We start from the raw sequence: 27,398 nt of genomic DNA, 5'->3' as shown, positions 1-27,398 counted from the left end.
ACCAACTTAGGAAAAAAAATTTGTAAATCTCATTAAGCTACACTTCCCCTCCAACAATATTTTTCACAAAATTTTTAAATAAAAACACTATTAAATTAAGCTACAATTGCAGCAATAACTTAGAAAAAAAAACCCCATAACAATAAAATTTTAAATGATAACTAGGGTTATAACAACAGCATATTCTTTTCATTGTTTTCACTCTCGAGTATATACGCGACACAGTTAATCTACCGAGAACCACATCATTCTATATAAAAGCATAATAAATATCAACAGATACACACTCGAGAGTCAAAACAGTGAAAAGAATATACTATTTTCTCAGCTCTAATTATAATACAGAATTTAACCATGGTAAAAAATAAAAAAAATAAAATGTATGGATAAATCTACATGTCTCCTCAAACAAAACTATCTAAAAACCTTTGTTATATATCTAGTTAACATTAGAGCAAAGGAGGATACTACCACCAACAAATTCTATATAGGTCCAACTTGCAATACTTTCAAACAAAGATATACTGGCCATAAAAGTTCCTTCATAAATCCAAATTATAGTGATAAGAAATAATTGGCTTTATATTACAGGGAACTAGCAAGAAAAAAAAATTTAACACCAATTGTTAACTGGGAAATTAAAAAAAACTTGTCAATCAGTAAATTCCCCTTGCTTTCTTTGCTTGAATGAAAAACTCTTCATAGCAAAATTTCAACTCATAAATAAAAAATAAAGAATATCAATTAATTGTAGGCATTATAAATCACACCTCCTTAGTCAATTACCTATTTCTCCCCCTTAAAGTTCTTATCAAACATGCTTCTAAGATTACCTATACTAATATTCTACAGCAATACTCCTTTTCACTAAAATCTCAAATTTTAATATTTGCTACATTTATAACTGCACCATCTGAACATCATTTCATATATACCCATTACTCCCAAACAATTTCTTTAAATACTCCAAATATTTATTCAGTTTAAATATAGATACTTTGCATATTAAAGATATATTATATCTCCTATTGATTTTGTTTCAATTTTTTTAACAACGATGTTTACTTTTCTAACGATGTTTACTTTTAATATTCTACAAAACTAAGCTCATATGTGTGTGCATTGTTCATGCCTTTAACTCTTATGCTATACAAATTTTATCACATCAAGTATGACTTAACCCAAGCAAAAAAGAAGATAATTAAAAATTATCCTAAACTTCAATTTTTAACTTTTTGTTTTAATTGAAATTAATAGATTTTTCTACAATATTAAAGCGCTTTAACCATAACTTCTAAATTTCCAACTCTAATCTTTGATTAGTTTCAACCTCTGCCAATTATGCATTTAAATAAATAAACTTAAAAAATAATAACTCTGCAATATTTTATTGAATCTACTCCAAATAACTTAAGATTTAATAAAACACACACACACACACATATATATATATATATATATATATATATATATATATATATATATATATATATATATATATATATATATATATATTCAAATCAATTATCGTTAGTACCATTTTATTTTATTTATATCTAACATTTTTAGTTCTTAAATTTTTTTACTTTTTGCATTTTTAATTTTATTTTAGCCATTATTACCATTATAAACTGTTCTTGTTGTTATTGCTATTTCTACACTAGTAATCCATATTATTATTATTATTATCAATTATTATGAATACCGCAATTACTAACCTTTTTACTTTTTTTTTATTCCCATTATCTTCTATTATTAATTATTCATTATTTTATAACAATTATAATAATTAGATGTAAGGATTGATGATTTTAATTAAACACATTTGGAGATGATTATTATTATTATTATTATTATTATTATTTAACTTTTAAGAGAAATATGTGGAGCAGAAGGGGTGAGAGTAGGGAAGAGGGTAAGAAAAAATGTTTTTAAATCACTATCAATATAATTATTTATGTTTTTCCCCCTTTTTTTCTTTTCCTTTTCTTCCCTATCTTTTAATTTCTTTAGAAAGGTATATAGGGATGGTATTGGGGTAGAGGGAATGTGTAGGAAGGAACCGTTAAGCTATAAATTCTGACCATGACAAATTTCAGTTAATTCAAATGCATTTTTATAACAGAGTAATTTAGATTAACTTTATAGCCATTTTCACATAGATATTCCAAAAAGTTGTTAACTTCACATACCTCTGCTAATTGATCGTATATACTTTAATGCATTTACGATGTTGGTGGCTATCACACACTTATACATATATTTTCCTTGCTAGTCTTTTATTATCTTTATTTCTTAACCCCTCAATATTCCTCTCTTTATTCCTATATTTCAACAGGACCATAATCCATGCCCCTATTTTGTTTTCTTTACATTCTTTACATACACCTAAATTTTATTCCTTATTCCTATTTTTAACAACATGTGATGGAACATCCTGATGATAATTCCATATAAAAAAAACCCTGATATTTTCATTACAAACTTTGTTTTCCTATAAGCTGTATCATCTGAAGAGGTCTCTAGTTGCTAATAACTAGCTGACCAAAACATGCTCATGAATGTGTATCGACATATTTGCTTATGTAAAAACAAATAGAAAGTATATCCTGCCCTACTTCCATATTGAGCACTTTTATATTAACCTCGTTAAACTTCATTGATTATGATAGCTTTGGAAAATATTAACCTTGTATTATATATATATATATATATATATATATATATACACACTAGCAAAAGTACCCGTCGTTGACTGGGTTCAAAAACAGTCAACTGAAAATCGACTCTGATTTATGAAAGTATGACAGGTTATGAAAAGGAAGGGTTGTAAAGAGATAGCTTCGAATTTGGGGGTATCAAAACCAAAGCAAAATATGATGAAAGTAAAAATAAAATAGATAAACCCCATAATTTATTATACCATACCTGTTCACACTGAAACACTTATCACAATATTCTGTGGATCTATATTAAAAAAACCTTGTTAAACTTTGTGACATATTTCCATTCTTTGGAGGTCAGGCGTGAACGAACACCCCATAATTTTATTATACCATATTTCTTCAAACTGAAACATAATTATCAAAGTATACTTACGCAGATAGATATGAAAAGTCTTTATTAAAGTTTGTGCCTATTTCCATTCTATGGAGGCCAGGTGCAAACGCAGACTCAACAATTTTATTATACTATCCCTATTTAAGTTAAAACATACTTATCAAAGTATTCTTATGTACATCTATATCAAAAACACTTGTAAACGTTTTTTCTTTTTAATTTTTAACTTTTTTATTTCCATACTTTGTGGACCAGGCGTGAACGCAGACCCCACAATTTTAATGAACCACCGTTCTGCCAGATCAAACATACCCATTTCTGTGTCGATACATCTTCTATCATTATATGTAATCAGTTTTTAAAAATAATCAACCATATAGAAGCCTATTCGTGACCAGACACACACATTCAGCTTATAATATATATATATATATATATATATATATATATATATATATATATATATATATATATATATTATATTATATATATATATTATATATATATATGATAAGGAATAAAAGTGATATAGAACTTTATTAAATCATCAGATGATTAAGGATGAAAATGAGGAAAATGGAAAAAATACTCTTTAGGCCACAGTATTTCGAAGCTAAATGCTTCTCATCAGAAGAGAACAACCAGCATTATTGCACTATATGGGTATACTAAGATAAAACCGGCTTGAGAACATTTAGATTAGAAATGAAAAAGTGAAAAAAAATTAACAGGGACTATTAAAGGGGATGGGAATGAAAAACGAGGAGTGTTAATAGCAGAGGGAGTAGACAACATGGGTGAGGGGATAAACAATGAGGGGGGGGGTAGACAACGGGGGGGGTAGTAATAGAGAAGAAAAGATGAAAGAGGAAGTAAAATTTAAAAAAAATAAAAAAACATAATAGAATGGGTTGAGAGAAAGGAAAAGAAAATTTAAGTAGAAAACAGAAAAATAAAAATAAACAAAATCCAACCAACGTCCTTCGAAAAGTGATTCAGGTGTTATGACAATAGTCCAATAGAGGTTGATTAGAAAATGAACTCCAAAGCAATGAATTTTCGGTCAGATACTCTCCTCTTAACCAGGTAGAACTATCTTGAACGGTTTACTTTATAAAGAAAATATTCTTTTTTAGTTTATTTATTGTAGATATATCTAGACAAATTATTTCATGTCTTCACATAAAATGTTATAAGTATATATGTATTTATTTTCAGTATTTATTTTGACAATGTTCAGTACGTAGGTAGTAATTTATGAAAATATATTCATAAGTTAATCGTCTGAATGAATTTTAGCCTGACGATTCCCTATGTAGCTTACTTGCCATAAATATATTTTCATAAATGATATTCATATATAAAATTTACATGGTACGCATTTTCCCCCACACATGTACATCCCCTTTATTACACTGAGGAAAACGGAAGGTGCGATCGAAAATTTTGTTCTTAGAAAAAAGTTTTTTTTTTTTCAAAAGACATTTTGCATTTCTACACGTCACTCAACATAAAATGAATAGAGAACATAACCTTTTATACTTTTTGTAATAATTTTTTATACATACTCTCTCTCTAATTATATATATATATATAACTACTCACATAAACCTAATATACGAAAGTATAGATTTATGCGTAAACTTTAAGTATTTACTTCAAAAGTACTCAATACGTAGGTAGAGCTAGTTAGTAATTTATAAACGCAGAATATTCAGTGTAGCTTAATCGCCATATATATTTTATAAATTACTATATATATATATATATATATATATATATATATAGTAGAACCCCGGGATATGGCATTAAAAATTAGTAACAAAATACAGTACAGTATAGAAAACACAATATATCAAATAACATTATAAATAACACTGTAAGGCGAGGCAAATACTGTAACAAGAGGCCGGAAAAAACCATATTTCACGTCGTAATATGAGAGAGAAATAATGGTTCTATAGTTTTAGTTTCCTAGCTGTAAATCCATTGAAAATCCTGTGTTTATAAAAAAAGTATTTTATGAATGAACAGAGCAGGATTATAGTATGTTTATTTATACAGACATTAGCTACATATGTGCGCACATATTTTTGCAGAGCCTCTTTTTAGAGATGTCACATCTTTAGGTCAAGCATCTTTTGAAACCAGTTGTTGAGAAAGACGCTTGGCTTGAAAATATGGTGTCTCTGAAAAAAGCTCTGCAGAAACATGTATGCAAGGCTTGTATAAATAAACATTATATATATATATATATATATATATATATATATAGAGAGAGAGAGAGAGAGAGAGAAATTATATTACATGTTTTATGCGAAATAGATACTTCACTTTAAATTCTAAAATCCCTATTCTTTTTTTCAAGAAAAAAAAAAGTTTCTAATGTTCATACATAATTGTCTAAGTACGTGGAACCTCATTTATTTGTCCGGGGTGGGGGTGGGGGGTCCAGTGGAAGTGTTAATCTAGAATGACACAGAAACAAACAAAAACAAAAAATAAGGAAAACTTATAGCAAATTTAATTGTATACTTAAATGCTGAAATGAAAACTAAGTTTATATCTAAAATTTTAAATGTATTTAACTTTTTAGGATTGGAATTAAAATGGAGAAAATGATGCTATTTCAGCATTGTACAACTGAACTCGACTGTTTTTAATGAGTCTTTTCCAACTAAAACCTGGTTTAAGCAAACATAAGTTGTTTGAGATTAAATACGAGATTCATTTAATTTGAGATATTTTGACTGACTGAAATAGAATTTAGCCAATATTTGAATCATTTATATAACACAAAAGTACCATATTATAGAAAATGAATGGTTGCATATCAAGACCAAAGGCCACTCGAAGATACGAGTTAATGAGGTTGCCAGTCGGTGAACAACACATTGAGAGGATTAGAAACCTCAACAAAAAAATTATACAATCACTCACGGAAGACCCTTCCCCTATTTTAGAATTTAGAGTAGGGGATTAGTTTCGCATATACCTTTAACTCTTGTACTTAAATGTTGGGATGCGGAATTTCTTGATTAAATATACTTTCCCGGGCAACACCAGGACAATGTTCCATTAGTATAAACTAAAATTTATGTTCATGATTATTAATGATTATTAATACACAAACAATTTTTTTACCAGGCTGGCATAAAATTATCTTCATGCATTCAACGACATCTTCGACATGTAGTATTGATTTCAGTGCATCTTGTGTACCCATCTCTTTAACCGAATACTAAACCAGACCATCCATGCAAGATTCAACAGAACCAGCATTAGAGAAATCTACTTAAAAGGAGACTTCACTGATTAGATCATGTTCTTTGACGCCCGGATGAAGAATTCATCCGTAAGTTGACTGCACCCACTTGTTGGAGGAAACAGAAGGGCGACCAACTAAAGACTTAGGAGCAGTAAAGAGAGCCATGGAGCTAGTGGCCAGGCCCTCATATTTTCTACATTTGTCACTGGAACCGAGAATGGCTAAAATATGCCAACAACTCAGTGATCCGCCTAAACGAGGAATGCAGAAAACTCATTTGGGTTTCACCCACCCTCGGATGAATGTCGTTACAACTTTACAGTTCACCATAAAACTGGTTAAGATTATTAAATTTCCACATTTTTTTTACTACTTAGAAAGTTAAAATTACAGCAAACTATACAAACGGAAATCAATTTACTAGCAGGAAGATCCAACGTTGCTAAAGATTTAACAGGACAACTACAGGGTGGAACTATAAAATTGTTGCTGTAGAAAAGACGCCATTTCATTTCCGTTTGATGAAAACCAGTTTTCTTTTCTTTTTTTTTTTTTGTTGCAGACCATCTACTAGTGAATTAGTTGTGTACAAATCCCAAAAGCGATAGGAGCCTTATATCATGTTTGAACATAATACAATGTTCAACAAGTGAGATCGGAGATGCGCCGCTGTACAACTCATGCTTTCTACCGATCCAAGTTATCACAATCACAACAAGACTATTGCCAGCACACGTAAAATGCATTGCTGGATTGCCACAAATAACAGACGTTCCCAGGGTGATTAAAACAAGGTTTCTGACCACAATTATAGTCTTTGGTGTGGTTTCAAGTGAGGACCACATCATGCCACCTCACATCTTTGAAGTCGGTTTGAAAGTCAACACCAAAGTGTACCTGGATGTGTTGATTTCCTGATGCAATCAGGCGGTCACTAGCAGATCCAGTTAAGATATCTTTTTAAATCTTTGTTAAGAGGTCTTAATGATGTATCCCTGGGCCTGTTTGCCAAGTATAGAATGTGCTCTGATAAACTTGTGCTCTCTCAGTGTACATAGTTCTGACTAACCTTACAAGCAACAAAATCCCACTCTTTCACTGTCGAGGTCCCTAAATGCTGGAAAACCTACTGAAATAGTTTATTTCCTTCAACTGTTAGGCTTTAGAATTCTCTCCTTGTTTCCTGCTTCTTTGTTTCTATACCAACATGCAGAAGTTTAAATGTAATGTGAACAAACATCTCCCTACTCAACTTTCCATGATCCCATGTTTGACATGATCCCAAATAGTAGTCCTTGTTTTTAAGGCGTTGTCAAAGCAATTTGGATTGAAAACACTGATATGACACAAAAGTATTTTCAAGTCTAACGTAAATAAGTTCTTGATGAGCCGTTCCATATAAGTTATCAAATTTAACAAGTTTTCATTACTAATGATTATTATATTGTCCAATTTCTACTGTACACTCTTTAACCTTTATCCTTGAGTGGCCTCTTGGCCTTGATAATGTGTTGATGCCTATGAAAAAAAAAAAAAAAAAAAAAAAGAAAAAGTCCAATGTGAACAAGTTCTAATTGAATCGTCCCCCTAAGTAATCCAAGTTACAAAATTCCCACTGTTTACTATGCTAAAATCACAATGACTAATGTATACCTATTAACCCTTATCCTCGAGTGGCCTCTGGGCCTTGATAAGCGGTGACACCCATGTAAAAAAAAAAAAAAAAAAAAAAAAAAGTCACAATATTGAAAAATTAACAATTTTCAATTAAATCTTTATTTTCCAATGTAGTATGTTGAGTCAGGGTGGAATGGTGTGATGTAATTTTTGATACTATATTAGCAGGGAGACTCGACGTTGCCTGGTTCCATACTTCTAATACTTTTATTGTTATTGAAAATCAGTGAAATCGCCCATTTTTCAATCAAATCGATTGATTATCTGCTTTAGTCAGGAACCCATTGAAAAGAAGCTTCACATGCCTTCCTACAGTGACAGCCCACAATACATTGTCTACATTGGACTATGGAGAACCCACTGTTGATTTTAGAAAATTATTTTAATTGCTTTAATTAAAATTTAAAATACAAAAGTCAAGTATCATGGTTCAATTGTGCTCTATTGTTTCGAATGTGCCCCTGTCTTATCAAAGAACCTATTGTTGATTTTATATGCTGGGCCCTTCTGCTTATGTAGTGATAAAACTTCTCAAATTCACTTGTTATGTTAGGCTGTATAAAGGTGTTAACCTTGGTCAAAATCGGACTCTTCCTCCTTTAATTGGACTTTTTTCGATTATCAATTTTCAGTACTTACATTTTGTATTGGAATGCAAAGGATTCCAACACAAAACCTATCTAAGAACACTCCCAAATACATAAAGTACATTTATGTGAAATTTCAAAAAGATTAGTCACACTGTTTGAGAGTCTATAGGAGACAAACCTACAGACACAAACAAAGTGCTTTTTATATATAAGATTTGTTTTCATTTTTGAGGTATACCTTCTTTTCAAAAGGAAATCAACACTCGATTTGGAATGGAATTTTACATGGAAGTCAGAAGCCAGAATCAAGGAACTTGTGAGATATATATATTTTTTTCTGAAAATAATTAAATTTTAGTTTAAAATTAGTTCTGTTTTTCAATCGTATTTGTGTCATTTTTCTACCTGAGATTCTCATGGATAACTCTTGAGAAGAAATCGATTTTGAAACTACTTGGTCTTTGGTTCACATCTAATCTTTGAAGTCGATGCATCAGATCCATTGCCTTTTTAAATTTCTTGTAAAGTTGAATCTCTCTGTTGCTCGAAACATTTTCTCACACCTAATGTTGTTGTCTATCTCTACAAATCTATTAAGAACTTATATGCAGTATTCTTGTCAGATTTGTGATGGTGAATCCCATCAAAGGCTCTTTATAAGTAGTGTTGGGACGATTAATCGGAATCAGAAACTGAAAAAAAAAAAAAAAATCGTAATTTTTTTTTTGGGGGGGGGGGGGGGTAACGAAATCAGTATCGGAAAAATTTGTGCCTATTTGCCGATGCCAAAAACGATTCTTTTAATTGGCTTTTTTTATTTGATTTTCTTTAAGGAAAAATTATTCTACCGCTGATAGTAATACTAAAATAATGAATATCTATTGATTTTAAACCTTTAGTAAAACTAAAATCGATAGATCATCCCTCACAAGTGTATCTGCACGTTTGAGAAAATATCTGCACATTTAACATGTGTTTTAATGGTAATCGTGAAAAATAACTTTATAGTTAAATATTTAGAGATTCATAAAGAATTGGAATCGGTAATTGTATCGGAATCGGGAATTCAATACGGAATCTGAAAAAAATATTAGAATTGTTCTATCCCTATTTATAAGGTTCAGAAATATCTGCAATTTGATTGATTCCAGTCTTTTTCTCTGCAACTCCCCCCCCCCACGCACACACAGATGTGATGTTGCTAGTCTCAGTCTTTCCTATAAATAATATTATGGAATGTGTTCTTCAGAATTGTCCAATTTATTCCCTGCTTCTTTTATTCCAGCTCGTTTGACTCGTTCATTTATTACTGTTTTCATCAATTCACTGTTTTGATACATAATTCTAATACAGCTTCCTATTCCAGTAGCTTCTTTCCAAGAACTGTGAGCTTATAGAATTCTTTTCATGCTGACTGTTTTGTCCTACCTGTAGCCGTGATCTTTTCAAGTGTTAGCTCCTTACATCAAGTGGCTTCATGCCTTGTCTGGAGCGATTTCCATTAAAAAAATAGATTAGACCGAGATTGAACTTGATGTAACTGATTTCATTAGGCTAATTACACACGCAGATTGGTGGTACTCATCAATTCCAAGTTCAACACTTCAACAACTCCTTACCTGAGAGCCCATCTTTCAAACTCCTTGATTTCACATTCACAGGCAACAGGAATTGGAACAAATACATGAGGGGACATTGCCAAGCAAGGCTGCAATAAAAAAAGGTGAGCTCCCTCTACCATGCTAGAAAAGTACTTGCATCAAAGAGTATCCTATACTATTTCGCCCATCTGGACTGGAGCATCTGCTACTAGTCTTTCACATGTAGACAAAGTCCAAAAAGAGCCTCAAATCTAATAGATGCCACTGTAGCAGTCAAGCTCCAACCTCTGTTCGATTGCTATAATGTCGCATCCTTGTGTTTTACAAATGCTTTAATGAAATGTTCTCTGATGAACTCCTAGCACTTGTGTCCCTTCAACGTACATACTCCCAACTAACTCCACAAGCAGCAAAATCCCACTGCTTCACTGTTAAGGTCCCCAGACACTGGAAAGCCTTCTAATGTAATAGGTTCTTCTCTCAAACTAACTTTGGAATTCTTTCCCTGTTTCCTGCTTCCCTGAATGTACTAACCTGCAGAAGTTCAAATGTAATGTTAACAGGCATATCCTTGCCCAACTCCTCACAGTCCTCTGTTAGACATGACCCCAAATAGTAACCCCTTACATTCCAAGTGGCAATATGCCTTGTTTGAGGAAAAAAAAAAGTTTTAAATTATAATAAAAAAAAATTAATTAAAAAAAAAGAAAGAAAGATTCTGTATGTGTTCTGAGAAAGTAAGTTTTGATGCACTTATAAATCTCCACGTATTAACTGACATATGCAAGTTGTTAAACGTGTTCTTTTAGAAGAAAATAAAAAAAAGTTCTAAAATAAATTCTGCCGTGGAAATATTTGATATTATGTACTTTTCAGAAGTAACTGGAGTAATTATTTCGGCACATTAATATTGATATTATTTGATAGAAAAATAATACAATGTGAAATAATTCAAATTAATACAGTACCCGGCTATGTCAATTATCACTTCATAACCAGTATGAAGAAATAAAAAATTTCTTTTATTTTGTTAAAAAATATACTACTTGCACGAAACAGTAAGTGACGAATGTATTTATGTTTTTAATTTAGAAGAGTTATGTAAAAAGAGAACAGGGGAGATAAGTCAATAAAATAGTTTCATACCAATAAAGAATCAGAAATATACAATAAAAATGATTTATTTTAATTAAAATTCTACTGGATAATTTTCTTTAATTTTTAGTGTAGATACCTAATTTTGCTTGATACGTAAACATATCCCAGAGTTTTATACTTTTTGAGGTTACAATTTTTGAATAACAGAATCAAAGTTCAAGACAATCAAATCAAATTAAAACACAAACAGACCATCCAGTTCTGAGGATCAGCTAAAACCAACTAACTGACCCCCAGAAAACCAAAATGACCATCCCTCCATTATCATCCAGCGCAGCCGAGATTGAACTCACTACGTGAGTTTGAAGTGTAATTCAAATCTTGTTGGTAACTGAATACTTGACGCTTCACCAGGGCTATCAAGGGTATTTTTATTATGATTCCATCACTAGATGGGATGTCTACCACAGCTTAAGAGACTCCCATCTACCCTCGAGAGAAGGATAGACCACACCAGTTTCTCAATCTGGTATTTTACCTGGTATTATACAGTGCCTCGCCTTTCCAAATGGTCACCCATCTGGTACTGGACAGGCTCAATGTTGCTTAACTTCGGTGATTTGGTGAGAACCGGTGTGTCAACATGATTGTGTTGTATAAATGACCATAAGAGACCCAAAAGGCCAATTTTGATCTTGCCCCACCACTCCCACAAAGAAATGTAACCAATGTATTTGCGTATTGTTTTTATAGGAAAAAAATGAATAGAAATTATGTTTTTAAGCAAAAATAATTTGCTTTGAACGGATCTCAAATATTACAGTTCTGCATTTTTAAGATAAAGGACGAGTGTTTATATTATTTAGATTAAACAGACGAATGTTCTCATCTTGAGTGTTATTTGCACCACAATTTGGTTAATGTAACCTATAGAGACGAGAGACAACAAAATGGAGTTTCCTTCTATATTAATAAACAAATTTTATTTGTCATTTTCGTTGTTAAATTAAAATTAGTTTGAAAAGTTATACATTAGCGCTCGCAACCTCCACTTTATAATTAAAACCAATGTGTCATTATATATATATATATATATATATGATTAATTATGTTCAAATATATTGTCAACATGAACTAAAACCCAATAGTTTTCAAAAGAGCTCAATACGTGCAAAGAGCTCTATATATATAAAAGGCAAAATGTGTGTTAGTGTGTGCATTTTTAGTGTATATCCAGCAAAGGCTTTTTTTTGGGGGGGGGGGGAGTGATTGCTTCTTAGAACAGTTTATATACTCACTAGATGATAATATTTCCGATTTACGACAGGAGGTCATTTTGTATCTTTAATTTGAGTGACTTTTACACGCTATTTTCATGCCATTTCTTACTATCCGTGTGTTTGTTTGGCTTTTCCGTATAAAAAAAGCGAAACTGAAATTGGAGCAAATGTATCTCCCTGATACTCATGGCACAGACGTCCAGAAAGCAATGAGCTTTGATCAATGTGGGCAAAACCGTCATATCAGACAATTGCTATTCATTTGGACACTCCCCTTTTTATGGGGGAGCTGATTTTCCCAGTCTTGTGGGGAGAAACAAACAAAAAGTTAAGTGCGTGATTTCATTCCCCTATGGCCCTATGGCATGATGTTTGAGCTCGTTAAATTTACGTACCTGTCAATTAATTTTTTAATCGTTTAATTTACACAATTCTCAATTCTCTGCCCTCTTAGCATCGTGGTAGGATGCCAGGCTGCTTTTTTTTTTGCCTTCGCCTCAAGGCTTCGGGTTTGAGTCTATTTGTCTAGTACAACTTGATTTTTTTCTTTTACACCTTCAAACACCCGGGCAACACCGGGTACCCACGCTAGTCTATAATATAAATCTCACCTATCTGTTTAAATGTATGTACGTATGTATGTTTGTATGTCTGCTTAAAACTTTCGACAGAAGCGACGGATTTTCACGAGATTGGTATCATTTTGAAGCTCGACCCTTCGGACAGCAAATATCGAAAAATTGGCTAAAAACATTAATTCCTTCACCCTCAACTGGGCAGTTTTCTACAAGGAGGGGTCGCTTTTTTTGCAGATATTTCCTAAAGTCATCCCCTCTTTTCTGATTGACTAGCCTTAATTGAAACCTTCGCCACTTCCGGTTTGGTGATGGACACACCGACAAAGATGTCACGTTTTTTTGGGTTTTGTTTCACATTCTTTTTCTCCTTCGTGGTACAGGTTCGAGTCTGCCTGTTTGCCTGCGACCACTATTTTTTTTTTTTTTTTTGCAAAACACACTCCAAAACACCCGGACAACGCCGGGTACCCAGGCTAGTAAATAAATAAATAAATAAAATTATAAAAATATTGTAAGTTTTTGCAGATAAATAAAGGACTAAAAAAATAAAAAAAAAACAAAACAATAACGATCTAAAAAATTTCGAAACGTTGATTGATTCACAGACTCCATATACACTGTTTCCCCATTCAGTTACACAAAAAATAGCCAGTAAAAAAAAACTGTTAGAGGAATCCCTCATAGTACAACATAATGAGAGGCTTTTTTTTTCTTTTTTTTTTGCTTTATATACAGATTTGTATGTTTTTTTTTTTACTTTCATTTTTCTTTATTTAAAAAATTTTCCCTGTTCGAGACACTTTCTCTCTTACATTTTTTTATAACTTTGATTCAGACGTTTTATATGGAGATTAACATAAACAAATTTTCATTTCCATGTAATTTTTTTTTTTGTTTTTTTTTTTTTTTACTTGCCTCCCCACGCGGGAAAAGTTAGATACAAGGTCGGTTTAATGTGAGGAGAACCAGCTCTCCAAAAAGGGGCACTCTGGTTAGTAACAAAAATTTAAAAAAAAATGTATCAGTCATGAAGGATTTCTCTTCCATTAACCGAGATCAAAAAAGCGTAGTGCAGCATCAAAACAGATACTACACCTTGATCTTGGCCCATCATTTTTGACGGAAGTGTAGAATTGTTTCATAGGAAATTACAAGCAAAAAAAAAAGATAGAGAAAAAAAATCAAACAAGCAAAACACCCAGCCAAAAGTCCATGCTATAAATTAGTGATGAAAAAGCAATAACACACATGCACAGACAAGAGAAAGCCTTGCTTTATTCAAAAACATATAGGAGTAACAAAATAAAACCATTCTGATTTTATGAGTATTTTTTTTTTTTACGAGACTCACCATTTATGAAGGCCGAAAGGCCACTCGAGGATGAGGATAAATGAATGTCAAGTGGCCGGTGAAAAAAAAAAAAAAAACCACTGATCATTGGTAATGGTGAAAATTGGACAGAATTTGATTAAAGAGTACAGCGAAACAAAATTTTGTTTACACTGAACTTGAAAACGTCCGTGTTATAGTCAGCTAGGAAGCAGCCCTATGGTATCGTGTTCTACAGGTGGGTAGTTTTAGAAAAACTTTGTTCATGGAAGTTTCGTTTAGTTTTAGGTACATAGGGAGAGAAAGAGAAATTATTAATTGTGGTTGTAGCTACAGGAGTTTTTGTTGTGGGACAAAGATTGAAGCTCAGTCAAGCATCTGTCATGGAGATAATAACAGAGTAGAGAAAGACAACGCATGTTATTATAGCAATCAGGCGCTTGTAACTTATGTGAAACTAGATTTACCTACTAGCGTTGGCTGACAATGATTATGCTCATTTTTGTTTTCTCAAACTATGCTTTTTTTTTTGCTTTTTTTAAAATAAAACAGCCAGTCAAAATATTCACTAATTATGTTACTTTGACATGATTAAAAAATTTATAAATTCTAATATATCTGTTAAGACATTTCTCTTGTAGAGAAAGGCAGAGACTGGCAAGCAGAGAGAGAAGCACAGTCTCTTTCTCCCTTTATGACCTTTTCTAACTACTCTTATGCCGTGTTATATCTTTCTAGCAAATTAAGATATTAGTTTTCATTCAAATTACCTCCCTTGAAAATTAACATTTTTCAGAAAAATTTGGTAATTAATCCGTTTTTTCCTAATTAAATTCAATGTAATTAAATTAAAATTCTTCAACAATTAAATTAAAATTCTTCAACAAATGCCTTAATGAGTCATGCTTTCCTGACTGATGGAAAACTGCTTCTGTGGTATCAGTTTACAAGAATTCTGGCGAAAGAACTGACCTATTAAATTATAACCCCATTAGCCTCCTCCCTCTTTTTGCCAAAATATTTGTGTCCATAATTAATCAAGCTCTAGTGCACCACCTTACAGTTGCTAAACTTCTGTCCGACCATCAATATCGATTTAGGCAAGCCTGTTCTACTGCAGATATTCTAACTGTAATCTCCCAATGTATATACCATGCACTAGATAAGGCAGGGGTATGGAGGGCAGTAGCCCTAGATATATCTAAGGCTTCTGATAGGGTATGGCACAATGGTCTTCTCAGGAAAATCAGATCCTATGGTATTACTGGACGAATACTTAACATAATTAAATCCTTCTTACATAAGAGAATAATTCAGGTTGTCCTCGATGGTTGTACGTTTAAACAATATGATATAAATGCGGGTGTACCTCTTTATCTGTGCGGATGTCAAAACGTGGATTCCATGAACAAAGCTTCTTTCTTATAACTGCACGCCTGTGGAACTCTGTTCCGTCTGCCTGCTTCCCACCTGACTACAACTTGGATGTCTTCAAGTCAAACGTTAACAAATTCCTAATGAACCGCCCTTTTAAGTAAACACTTCATTAAATCTCCACACTAACGTACTGTACTTGCAATAACCCTTATCCCTGAGTGGCTTCCGGGCCTTGATAAGTGGTAACCACCATGTAAAAAAAAAAGGAAAAAAAAAGGGGGAGTAGATGCTTGGACTTATTATTCCTGATATTCATAAATGACTTCCCTGATAAAATAGTCTTCTAGATGGGTATATTCGTTAATGACACCATGCCCAATAACAGCCACGAGGAGAAAACGAATGAACACATATCCAAGGCAATGGAGGGAACCCTAGAGGAAGACTCCCAGTCTGTAGGTGAATTAGGACAAAAATAGATAGTAACGTTCAATTCTGCCAAGACTAAGCTTGTTTTCTTCAATAATTACAAGAAACCTTCTCAACAATCAATAGTTATGATTAAAGATACATTACCTGAAAGTACTTTGCTCAAACTCCTCGGCTTAACGTTCACAGGGAACATGAGTTGGAACAGATGCATTGAGGAGATTGCCAAGGCTGCTGCGAAAAAGGTGGGCTCTCTCTACCGTGCTAGAAAGTTACTTACACGTGAAAGTATCCTGTATCTCTATAAGGCCACTATTTGCCCATGTATAGAATATTGTTGTCACATTTAGGCTGGTGCATCTGCTACTAGTCTCTTACTCCTAGACAGGGTTCAAAAGAGAGTTGCCAACCTGATAGGTCCTGAACGGTCATCTAAGTTTCAACCTCTGTCCCAGACAAAATGTTGCATCCCTCCGCCTGTTTTACAAGTATTTTAATGGTGGATACTCTGACAAACTAAGCCCTCATACCCCCTCGACGTCAATATCCCGACAAACCCGACAAGCAGCAAAGTCCCACCCCTACACAGTAGAGATCCCTAGATATAAGAAAGCCTTCTACTCTAATAGTTTCTCCCCTATAACTGCTAGACTTTGGAATTCCCTTCCGGGTTCCTGCTTCCCTGACATGCAGAAGTTCAAGTGTAACATGAACAGGCATCTTGCTGCACAACTCTTTATATAGTATCCCTGTAACTTATGATAGTAGCCCCCTACATCAAAGTGGCAATGTGCCTCGTAAACGTAGATTCCATGAACAAAGTTTCTTTCTTAGAACTGCACACCTGTGGAACTCTCTTCTGTTTACCTGCTTTCCAGCTGACTACAGTATGGCCGTCTTCAAGTCCAATGTAAATAAGTTCTTGATGAGCCGTTCCTCTTAAGTAATCATCCAATTTACCAAATTTACACTTCTAACGATTACTATGATATTGTCCTTTTGACAACTGTACACTCTTTAACCTTTATCCTCGAGTGGTCTCTGGGCCTTGATAAGTGGAGATTCCTTTGTAAAAAAAGATCTCTTCCAATAATAAGTTCTTATCAACAAAAGTATTATATATATATATATATATATATATATATATATATATATATATATATATATATAGAGAGAGAGAGAGAGAGAGAGAGAGAGAGAGAGAGAGAGAGAGAGAGAGAGAGAGGGGAGAGAGAGAGAGGGAGAGAGAGAGAGGGAGAGAGAGAGAGAGAGAGAGAGAGAGAGGGAGGGAGAGAGAGAGAGAGAGGGAGGGAGAGAGGGAGGGAGAGAGAGGGAGGGAGAGAGAGAGGGAGGGAGGGGGAGAGAGGGAGGGAGGGGGAGAGAGGGAGGGAGGGGGAGAGAGGGAGGGAGGGGGAGAGAGGGAGAGAGAGAGGGAGAGAGAGGGAGAGAGGGAGAGGGAGGGAGAGAGGGAGAGAGAGAGAGAGAGAGAGAGAGATAGTAACTTATATAAATATATATGGCAATTAAGCTACACAGAATATTCCACATTTCATCCACGCTAGGATTCGTCAGGCTTAATTGCCATATATATTTTTATAACTTGCTACCTAGCTTTACCTATGCACTGAGGACTGTTGAAGTAAATACTTAAAGTTTACGCATAAAATACTTTCGTATATTAATTTATGTCATTAAATGAAGTAGTCATATAGATATAGATATATGGAAACAAGACTGAATATAATGACCAAAATAAGAACAGTCATCTAAATAATTAAAATTATCATCAAAAAGATTCTTGGAAATTTGTTTTAAAAATTTCATTGTAGTTTTAGTTTTGTTTTACAGCATATAAAGCAGATTTAGAGTCAGTGGTTTTCGAAGAAGTTGAAATTTAACTCCTAGCATTCTGAAGTGTCCATGTCAGTCTTTTGTTAATACCCAAAAAATCAACACAGTTCGACTATAGGAAAAGTTTAAGTTAGAGATAGATATTTTGGAATTTTATGAGTAAAAGAATTCTATGAGTACAGATTTTGCAACCCAAACATTAGGTGTATCAGAATTTTTGTAGGAATTTTTGACACCCCTAACACGAAACTGCGAATAAAAAATAAAAAACTCGTAATTTCTCTTTTAAAAGTGGGTTGTTTATTTTCTTTATGGATTATACTCTCAAAATAAACTATTAAAGTTGTATAAAAAGTAATAGAAATACTATTTTCTTTATTTTTTTAAAAAACAGTAATGAAATTAATTGAATTTTACGAGTTCAGTATTTTTCAATTTTTAAACTTTAAAAATCTATCAAAATTTTTCTGTTGATTCAATTTTTACGATATTTTCAGGGTCAATGTGAAATTTTATGCTCTTTCCAATAAACTGAATATAATATTTTAGACAAACGTTTTTTTTTTCAATTCACGCCCCCTATTTTGAAATGTGTATGAAAAAGTAACTAATTAATTCATGTGCCAAAGTTTTATATATTACAAATTGAAGATAAAAGATCAATAAATAATATATTCTAATTTAAAAGGAAAAAAAAAAGAAAGTTTTTTGGAAATTTACCTGTAAAGTCTGAAGTTTAAAACCTTTTTTTTTTTAACCACGTTGTTTGTATTTTTTTTTTTTTTTTTAAATGAAACCTTGGTCCTTTCCCCTTTAATTGGAAAAAAAAAATTAGGGTTTGAATAACATTTTTCGAGTAGTTATAAGCTTGGAAAGACAGGGGGTCGAATTAATTCACGCCCCTCATTTTGAATTGTCTATTAAAAAGTAAATAATTTATGTGCCAAAGTTTTATATATCACAAATTGAAGATAAAAGATCAATAAATAATATATTCTAATTTAAAACAAAAAAAGAACAGTTTTTTGGAAATTTACCTGTAAAGTCCGAGGTTTAAAACCTTTTTTTTTTTAAAAAACATGTTGTTTGTATTTTTTTTTTAAATGAAACCTTGGTCCTTACTCCTTTAATTGAAAAAAAATTGGGTCTGAATTACATTTTTTGAGTAGTTTATAAGCTTGGAAAGACAGAGGGGTCGAATTATTCAATATTTTTCACAAAGTTTCTGACACACCTACCCAAACACCAACCCTTTTGGCGTTATTAAATGCTAAAGCACAAGATATCTATTGCAAACAATTTATTGTGTACATTTAAACACAAGTTGTTATTGTGCATGAAGCAAGGGAGAAACTGCAAATTCATATCTCAACAAGATTCGTGTGCAAATGATTACGAAACTCTGAAGTGTTGAAATAAAAATTGAAAATTATGTGAATTGAAGCTTGAATATAAAAATTCACAAAAATAAGAAAACCAGGTTTCCTGACATTCTGTAACGTAGTACACGTTTACACACGAGACCCACACGTTGTAGCAGAGTGTGTGGCAAGGAACATAGGATAAGTAAATAACTCGACTCCTTTTTGTTTTAGCATCAACATTTATTTCCTCAATCTGTTATGGCAGTGATATCACTCACGTCTTTAACATTGTTTATAGTTTTTTTTCTTTTTTCCTATCATGACGTAATTTCGCACGTTCCGGCATTTGCATATGTGCGTCCGTGCTCCGTTATAATTCAACTACAATTTTAATCAATGTTTTTTTGGTGAAAAAATAAATAAGTAGAAAAAAAAAAAAATAAAGAAAATTCATAGAAATTTAATTCGCATAAAAGGTATCTGCTTCCATGGGACCATGTGCATCCGTAAGACATGAATAACGTTCAGTTGTTAAATTTATTCTTAGAGCCAATAAAAAGACACTCATAAACAGGTAATTAAATGGCTCCCATGAGGAGGCAACTGAATGAATCTGAGGAGGCAACTAAATGACTTCTCAGAGTTATTTAGTTGCCTTCTCATTACTTTCTCATGAGGAAGCAACTAAATGACTCCTCATGAGTCATTTAATTTCCTCGTCTTGAGGCAACTAAATGACTCATGGAGGCAATTAAATAACTCTTGAGAGGCAATAGAATGATTCATGTGGGACAATTAAATCTTTCTAATCTTTATTCAATTTAATTCTTTACAGCCTGTCAACGAAAAAAAAAACAAAAAACAATTGCCTAGCTATGAACACACAAATGCAATAAATTCAAAACAGAGTAAATTGCAAATCCATTGATTATCAAATGGAACTAACGACACAAAAATCAGATTTTGTTAAATGAAAACAAGAGGACTACAAAACAATGAAAATAAAATAAAAATGTTCTTTCGTAATTGTCATTCATCATTTCCATCCCTGCATCTTTTGGCAGTTTTATAGCATTTATTATTATTACAATGAAGTAGAATTCAATGGCAATAACTAACGTTTATAATTTTCTAGTTAAGGATAGAGAACCATTTAAGTCTAAATACAGAATATAAGAAATAGTAAAAAACGCAAACAAAAAAGTTTACTTTATTCTTGGTTGAAAAAGAAATGATAAAATAAGATTTTGTGTTTTGGAATTTATAACAAAAACAAAACAAACAACAAAAAAAGGTTCTCCTGTTTCTATTTCCTTGCTTCCCACAATGTCTTCTTTTTTTTTTTTTTTTTTGTTAATGCAGTGGTACCATGGATGAGGACAAAAAATATTTAAAAGTTGCTTCAGTGTAAAAGTACTTCTTCCTCACCGACCGAGGACAGAATAGATAAAGCGTATTATCAAAACAAAAGACCAAGAAAAATGGTTCCCTGTCCTTAACTAAAAAAAGTATGAACTTGAGTTTTCAACTATTGCCTCTTTGTTTACTGTGGGAAGTTAGGCCACATTTTGTACAAGCAACGCCTGCCCCTTCCTCTGCCAAACACAAATAAAAGTAGAGACTTCTGTATTGTTGTAAATTAAAAATTACAAGTTTCGATACTAAAACTTAATTTATCATCTGTGTGGATTTCTGAACAATTTGAATGAAAAAAAAGTGACATCAACTTTAGAAAAAGGAAAAAATCTATGATATTCAGGCTGGGTGAAGGAAGAAGGTTGAAAGGGTGGGGGACACAATAACTCATACACTTACTTCTAGAAAGGCCATATCAACATGGCCAAATGATTGAATCAGCTTAATCAACTCTGAAATGTTATACAAGACATTCTTATAAACTAGTATAATGGAGAATTTGAACAACAAAAAAAAAAAAACTGAATAAAAACACTTGGGTAAATGTTTGAGGAAATATAATCTCTTGGACATCTTGCGTGGGGATAAATTTATATATTGTTTTATGCTGAGAATTGGTTAAATCTTGTAATTAAACTTAAACCCCTATGGGGATGAAACGCAGAAGCCTCTGCGTAACTTAATTGCTATATATATTTTCATACACGGCACAATTACGTTGCCACACCAGTTCTTGCCAGATCACCGAAGTTAAGCAACGTTGAGTCTGGCCAGTACCAGATGGGTGAACATTTGGGAAGGCTAGGCACTGTATGTACCGCACCAAGTTGGTATCTGGAGGTGCGTTTAATTCACTAGGGAATGTGCTCCCCACCCTCGCGTTCATTAAGACATTCATCCAGGAGAAGGAAAACTCTGGTGTAAAACCTCAAATTTACTGCATGCTTTGTCTTGTGGCAGCCATTGCGCCAACAAAGATTAGCAGTTGCACGAAAAAGTGTGGTTGGTTTTTTTGCACAAAGCCTTCACCATTTTAAACAAATCATCCATGTGGATTTCTGAACAACTTAGTTGTTGTGGTGGGAATTCATACGTCGAAATCGACCAAAGAATCCATCATATTTTCATTACTTACAGACTAGCTCTACATATTGAGCAATGTGGCATTAAATAATCAAAATGGACACAAAAAATATCAATAATAATACATATATATAATTATTTTTTTTCTAGCAATTATCATGATGATATAATTATACAGCCAGTTGAACGATTCGAACCCCGGACCAAAATAATTTGAATTCCATTCAAATATGTTTCCATCTATATATATACTAGCAGGGTGCCCGGCACTGCCCGGTTGTAAAATATGCTTAATTTTGATTAATGCAAATTTTGTTTTTATTATTATACTAGCGCTGCCCGGGTGTTTGGAGCAAAAAAAAAAAAAAAAAAAAAAAAAAAAAAAAAAAAAGGCAGGCTCGAACCTGCGACGCAAAGGATGAAAAGAAAGTGAAAGAAAAGCTGACATCTTACCGCTATGCTATGATGTGAGAGGAAGTGAAAAGCGTCAAAATTTGTCGATGTTAATCAAAATGTTGAAGAGTTCATGCAAGCACAGAAATAAAGGTCTGGCTGTAGGCCAGTTATGTTTCTGCTTTCTGTCGTTCCCCATTGTGTTGGAGAAAACCATCTCTTCACAAAAAGGGGGGAACTCTGGCAATAGTCCAAATGAATAGCAATTGTCTGATATGAAAGGTTTCCCCCACATTGATCAAAGCTAATTGCCTTTCTGGACGTCATGTCCGTTTGCAAATCATAGATATTATAATCTAGGAAGTATAAGTTCTAAATAAATGTAACCTCGTCAAGAAGCCTGGCGAAAAAATGCCTTCCATGGACATACAAAAACGCGCGACCGTTTTGCCTTATATATATATATATATATATATATATATATATATATAGATTATATTGGACCCAATATATAGTAATGATTTAAAAAAAAAAAAAAAAAAAATGACTCGTGCGCCACCACTGAGAATCAAAACCAAAACGTTTACGATTTATTTTTTCCTTTCATGTTAATGACTGTACTATGAAGACATGTTTATTGCAAAGCAAAAATTAAAGCCAATAACTATTATGTCACGCATGCATATTCGTAATGCGGTTGTTCGACCTTCACCCGACAAATTTCATTTTTTTTTTTTTTTTTTTTTTTTTAATTTTTCACACTTTTGCACCGATTTTCCCTGGCTAAAACCTAAATATAAAATTTTTGCATGGGTTTGAATACGCTATACATAAAATTTCATGTCTGTAGACCAAAAACTGATGGAGGAGTTTAGTGGGCAACATTTTTCAAGCAAAAATATACACGCATAAATAAGTATATATATATATATATATATATATATATATATATATATATATATAGTTTTGTGTTTACTATAAGCTTTTAACGCAAATATTACGCAAGTATAAATCATGTAGAATATCTGCATGAATATAATTACACATAATAGTTAACTAAAGATGATCATCCCATAAGAAAATCGAAAAATCTAATAGGGAATTAATTAAAATGAATGTTTAAAAGAATATGAAAATTAGCTAGATCTTTTGCAGCCAACCAGCTCTTCTGACCAGCTTATCAAATAACATTACTCTCTTCTCAACGAACTCTTATTCTTACTATATTTACATCCATTTATGTAAATAAATCTACATTCTTTCACTATCGTATATCGGTATGCTTCATCTCTTCCTTATGCGACCCATGCTTCTCAATCACTAACCCTTCATTCAACAACATGGAGGATGGGATCATCAATTACGTAAACAGACTCTCCTGCCACAACATATATGAGAGAAATAACCAAGAGAAAATATCGAAGCAGAGATTTATTGGTGCAAATTATGGTGTTAGTGAAGAGGAGTTCTGTTAGTTTTCCTTTTGGGATTACACCAGGTTATAGTCATCCTGGAATTGAGGAATTCTAGTTTCTTCCTATTTCAGAAAGATTAATTTGTCCCAAATCCAAAAACCGGAAGTTAACCGTCTAACGGCGAAACTTATTGATATTAACTTTTAAAAACATTTCTGGGTGGTTATACAAGCTGCTTCCGGTTTGAGAAAGCATGCAGTTGTGTTAAATGTTAATTTTTTTTTTTTTATTTGTTTGGTAAGCAGTTTATTGACTAAAATCATGTAGGAATATTCACCCCCAGCTTATTTAGCATTCACTTTTGATGATAGTCTATGGTTGGGATCTTTTGGGGTTGTATAATTTATTTACTGTGTGTGTGTGTTTTTTAACCTTGTTATTGGAGGAGGGAGGGGTAACCAAAATCGTACCATATACACCAAAGAAAGAAATAGCATTAAAATTCAAACTAATACTGTTTATTGCTTATTCCTATTCTTAAACAGGTACTCTACTAATGTGTGTGTGTATATATATATATATGTACACACACACACACACTGCACTGAAGAGCTGCGATACAGTGAAACAGTCTGTCTATGGATGACCATAAATGCTCCCGCTTGGGTGAAGCATATTAAAGTGTGAAATAACAAACTGCCAGTAGCGCATAATGCAATTTTCTTTGTGTAAACAAGTTGAGCTTAAGCGTTTGCACAATATTTGAAGATTGTAATTTCACATACCATCTTTGCAGCAACCTAATAGTGTAACGGTTAGAAGCACTGACTGTTGCTTAGGTGGTCAAGTTTCAATCATTGCATGAGGTAGTTACTAGTCTAGCTGCACTGAAGAACTGTGATACAGGGAAACGGTGTCTGTCGATGACTATATATATATATATATATATATATTTATTTTTATTTGGCTGAATTCAATTATTTATAGGAAAGAGCATTTTTACCTTTTTCCTTTCATAAATGTGACGCTGCCAGATGAGGAGCAACATATTTATTTTTAAAATTTAATTATCTATGGGCAGATTTTTCAGCCACACTGAGGAGTCATAAACAACGAAACATGTACATGGATAATTAAATTTCATAAATATAAAGATTAATTATACCCAATAAAAAAAAACAACATTTTTTCAGAACTTTCAGACTAGTTTTGTGCAAAACAAAAATCATTTTTTAATGAATCAAATTTCAATGTAACGTGGCGCAAACAATAAGATATTTGCAGAACCTCTTCTTTTGAATTTTTTTTTTTTTTTTAATCATGCCCAAACACATTTTATTTCCTTTTGGTGGATTGATAGTTGCTATTTCTTCTGATGAGTTAAGATTCATTGATCGATATAATAATTAAGTGAATGATGTTGTGCTACGAAACAGATACTGCCAGGAATTGTAACTGTCAACTGAATTAAAGGAATAAATTGTAAGATGGTCAACATCATGAAATTTGTCATTTATTCATTATATGCTCTGTAATTACATTGAGCTTCTTAGATAAGGACTGGCATATGTAAAAAGGAAATATAAGTCAATAAAGATTATTTCCATGGAAATATATATATATATATATATATATATATATATATATATAGAGAGAGAGAGAGAGAGAGAGCTATATATATCTATATTATAAAGCTGAATGTCTGTGTGTGTGGGTGTGTCTGGTCATGAATAGGCTCCTATATGGTTGACTATTTTAAAAAACTGATCACATATAATGATAGATGTATCGAAACACAGGAATGGGTATGTTTGATCTGGCAGAATGGTGGTTCATTAAAATTGTGGGGTCTGCGTTCGCGCCTGTTCCACAAAGTATGGAAATAAAAAATTATAAAAAAAAAAAAAACGTTTACAAGTGTTTTTGATATAGATGTACATAATACTTAGGTAAGTATGTTTTAACTTAAATAGGGATGGTATAATAAAATTGTGGGGTCTGCGTTCGCACCTGCCCTCCATAGAATGGGAATAGGCACAAACTTTAATAAAGACTTTTCATATCTATCTGTGTAAGTATACTTTGATAATTATGTTTCAGTTTGAAGAAATATAGTATAATAAAATTATGGGGGTGTTCGTTCGCACCTGACCTCCATTGAATGGAAATATGTCACAAAGTTTAAGAAGGTTTTTTTTAATATAGATCCACAGAATATTGCGATAAGGTTTCAGTACGAACAGGTATGTTATAACAAATTATGGGGTTTATCTTATTTTTACTTTCATCATATTTTGCTTTGGTTTTGATACCCCCAAATTCAACCCAACTTTACAACCCTTCTTCTTCATAACCTATCATACTTTCATAAATCAGAGTCCATTTTCTGTAGACTGTTTTTGAACCCAGTCAACGATGGGTACTTTTGCTAGTTATATATATATATATATATATATATATGAGAGAGAGAGAATATGTAATATAAGTTACATTTGGCAATGTTTTATTAAATTATGATGTATATAAATTTTATACTTACCAAAAACCTCCAGAACTGCACTTGCCGTATCAGAGCCAACATCATTGGATACAATACAAGTGTAACTGCCTGCATCTTCAGCTGTCACAGATGAAATCTCCAGATAGTGGAAGTCCAAAGCTGGATACATCTAAGGGAAGAACAACAAAAAAAAAAAAAAATTGAAATTTCCAATCATTTATTTTCATGTGGAGCACATATGACTTGCACACCAGTTTTCATGTAAAGATGTGCATGCATATCTTTACATCCACTACCAAGAACAAGATAAACCCACACATGCATAAACACACACACACAATGCCACGCTGCCAAATACTCACATACATATATTATTTAAACACACATATTCACACTATGTACATAGTGATCTACATATTTCCTAAACCTTACGACTACTAATCGAATTTACTAAGAGCTTTATTGAGTTGCACACTGTTCCAGTCAATGCCTCCATTCAGTCTTGAAAGACAAAGGATACCCCCTGTAGGGCCAGCTGTGCATGTAATTGTGAGGCAAGGGTTGCGAAATCTCCAACCACACCTTTTCTGAATCAGCACCGTTTGATTCCAGTAGCAGGGAGAAGTCCAGGATGATTGGAAACAATGCCAAGATAAGCGGAGAGCACATACAGCACCTGGAAGTCCCAAATGGTCACCCATTTAGTACTGACCAGGTTCAATGTTGCTTAACTTTGGTGATCCAGCAGGGAGGGGGGGACCGGTGTGTCAATATAATTATGCCTTACTGTTCCATTATATTTGGCTAATAAAAAAAAGTGTTCATTAATCATGACTGGTCAGTTGTATCACTCACATGATTGGATCATGGAAGAAGAAAGAAAGAAAGAGACAGTAATCACACTTTAACAAATGAATATCATCATCATCGGTTTTTCTTCCTCTCGCTTTCATAACTTTCTTTTTCTCTCTTCTCTTCTGTCTTATCTTGCCTTCCTTCCTTTCTATTTCCTTTGATGGCAGTTCTCTTTGAAAACTGAAAATGTGGACTTTTCTGTGAAGGCTAAGACTTCAAACGTTGTAAGAAAG

General features: G+C 32.8%; 1 protein-coding gene across 12 annotated transcripts in view; it reads right to left on the bottom strand.

Annotated features, from left to right (window-relative positions):
- LOC145241644 (myosin light chain kinase, smooth muscle-like) overlaps positions 1-27,398 on the bottom strand; it is a 224,373-nt gene that overhangs the window by 141,060 nt on the left and 55,915 nt on the right. For all 12 annotated transcript variants that reach the window (XM_080104782.1, XM_080104777.1, XM_080104772.1 and 9 more), the window contains exon 3: positions 26,350-26,479. In XM_080104782.1, coding sequence (XP_079960908.1) covers positions 26,350-26,479 — 130 coding nt within the window. The remainder of the gene's footprint in view (positions 1-26,349; positions 26,480-27,398) is intronic.

Source organism: Euprymna scolopes, chromosome 20 (assembly GCF_053919585.1).
Source record: "Euprymna scolopes isolate OS-2025 chromosome 20, ASM5391958v1, whole genome shotgun sequence".
Lineage (NCBI taxonomy): Eukaryota > Metazoa > Mollusca > Cephalopoda > Sepiida > Sepiolidae > Euprymna > Euprymna scolopes.
Note: the sequence above shows the minus strand (reverse complement) of the source record. Positions and strands in the feature narration are given on the sequence as shown.